Raw genomic sequence first — 2,351 nt, 5'->3', positions numbered from 1 at the left:
TGTCGCAAATTAAGGAGAGCAACGTACCGCAGCAAGGGGATCGGACCCCTAGCGGCCGGCGAGAGGGAAGTATCGTCCCAGCTTCCCTCTTGTCGTCATCTGACGATGGGCTAAGCGTCGCCTGCACCGCAGGGGCGGCGCCGGAATCTACGCCTGCGAAGACTGGTGCCACACCAGTGTACGAGGAGCACGACTCCCCCGTCCTTCGTCCCGCTAAGTTACAGCGGACAAGGGCGGGTGATCTCTCCGGACCCCGCACCGGCCGCGCGCGCGGCAGGTTGTGGTTTTCGGACGACGAGTCGGAGGGAGATGGCGAGGACAAACACCACCCTGTCCCGCCACAGGGCGAACCGCGACCGGGGCCATCACGTGAGAGTACCTCGGCTGACGCGGCCGCTGTCCCCATTCCACAGGATGACTCCGACATGGAGGTCGAAGTCATCTCTGTGAGTCAAGGAGGGGCAAAACCAGAGCGGCGATCCCCCGTTCCCCCCCCTCCTCCGCGCAGGAGGGATACATCTGTGGGGGAGAAGAGGAAGCGAGGTAGGCCCCCAACCACGGGGGAATTTGCTGGGCTCGCTGCCGCAAAGCAGCGGCTCAACGACGAGAGGGAGAGGGAGCTGCAGCTCCAGGCGGAGAAGGAGATGCAGGAGGACTTCGACGCCATCAAGGTAAAGACCCGGTCGTCCGGTGCGGCGTCCCCTCCTCCCTCCCAAACAACGGAGCGCGCCCCGTTGCGTGGTGCCCTCCCGGTGCCGGAGATCATCGTCCGCGACCTGCCGACCTCCGAGATCGTTAAGAAGACGAAGCAGTTCTCGGCGGCGGTGGTGCGGATGGCGGTGACCTCGAAGAGGTTAAAGGGGGGTTATATCAAGAACCTCAAGGAAGCGGCTGTAAACATGGAGGAGGCCGCTGTTATTCTGGCCAGCCGCATGGACACTAGTGGAGAGGTCCAGCGGTTGGAGGGCCAGAACCGACAGCTCCTCGGGGAGGTTGCCGAGTTGCGGGCGACGGTCTCCTCTATACGCGCCGATCGGGACGCTGTCCAGCGCAAACTGGACAGTGTCCAGAGAAGAAACACCGCCCTCGAGGCCGACGTGGAGGCCCTACACGAGGAGCTCCGCGATCTGCGACGAGAGCTAACCTCGCTGAAGATGGCGGGGCTCCGGGCTCCCACCAACGAGCCGCGGGAACAACCGGCGCTCCCGCTGGGGGAATCTCCGCTCCCCCAGCGAAAACCAAGGTCGCGTGGGCCAACGTCCCGCCGGGCACCTACCCGGGGTTCCAGCCCGGGGTCCGGTCGGGAAATGGACGTCTCCCCCCCTCCAGAAAGGGAGACAGACGGGGGCGACAGGTCGGTGGGTCCTCCACCGGGTCCGGGGGCTCCACGAGAGGAGGAGCGCCAGGCCGTGCTCCCTCAGGAACAAAAGGACACGAAGTCCCTCCTGAGGGATCACACCCGCGCGATGGACAGGCTGATCACTGAACGGCTGGACAAGTTTTTCCAGTCGTTCGTTGATCGGCAGCTGCGCCCTACTCTAGGGAGTGGTCCCCAGAANGGGACAGTGGCGGTGGCTCGAACGGAGACAGGGGACGGCAGCCGAACCGCACTTGGTGCGACAACTGCGTTGGTCCCCTTGCCCCCGGTCCGACCGGGACAGGGAACTTCTGGGCCCTCTCAGACCCAGAAGTCGAGGGCCAAGAAGAAGGCCAAACGGAAGAAGGGGGCTAAGGGAAAGGAGGGAGGCGAGCAGCGGCCGGGAACCGGTCCGGTGGCAAGTGCCACCCCCCGAACACCCGGACAAGGGCTCGCCCCCTCCACATCCGCCTCCCAGCCCGTTGCTCCCACCACCTCACAGGACTCTTGGTCCCAGGTGGTGGGACGCAAAAAGAAGAAGAAGCCGGTCCCCCAAACCTCCGCCTCAACACCGCCCAGCGGCAGGGGCGAAGGCAAGGGAACGGGCAACACGCGGGCGGGGAAGACCAAGCCAGCTCCTTCCAAGCCCCGATTAGGCCGGCCACCCCGTTATTCGGCGGTGGTACTTTCGGCTCCAGAGGGGGCCAGCGGGAGCTTTGTCGGGGAGGTCCTGGCGTACGTACGCTCCAAAGTGGCATTGGAGCCACTGGGCGTCCAGGGCCTCCGCGCGAGGAGGGCTCTCACCGGGGCCCTCGTTCTGGAGATCCCCGGAGAGAGCAGCGACACCAAGGCGGAGGCGCTATATAACGCCATGCTCCCCTTGGTGTTGGAAAAGGGGGGACGGCTCGCGAGGCCGGTTAAGACCGCGGAACTCCGCGTTCGGGGCCTCGACGAGTCAGTCTCCCCAGCAGAGGTCCAGGCGGCGGTGGCGTCG

The 2,351-nt window shown here is 65.5% G+C and overlaps 1 protein-coding gene across 1 annotated transcript; it reads left to right on the top strand.

The window, feature by feature from the left end:
* Positions 1-425: 425 nt before the first annotated feature.
* LOC109863448 (serine/arginine repetitive matrix protein 1-like) lies at positions 426-2,039 on the top strand (the record flags this gene model as incomplete). The annotated part of the gene is made up of 1 exon (XM_020443717.1): positions 426-2,039. A coding segment is annotated over exon 1 (1,614 nt), but the record flags the coding sequence as incomplete, so codon positions are not given.
* Between the last annotated feature and the right edge of the window lie 312 nt (positions 2,040-2,351).

The sequence above is a fragment of the Pseudomyrmex gracilis genome, unplaced genomic scaffold (assembly GCF_002006095.1).
Source record: "Pseudomyrmex gracilis isolate BER0280 unplaced genomic scaffold, ASM200609v1 scaffold_5033, whole genome shotgun sequence".
NCBI lineage: Eukaryota > Metazoa > Arthropoda > Insecta > Hymenoptera > Formicidae > Pseudomyrmex > Pseudomyrmex gracilis.
The sequence above is the reverse complement of the archived record's forward strand: the minus strand, read 5'-3'. Positions and strand labels throughout refer to the sequence as shown.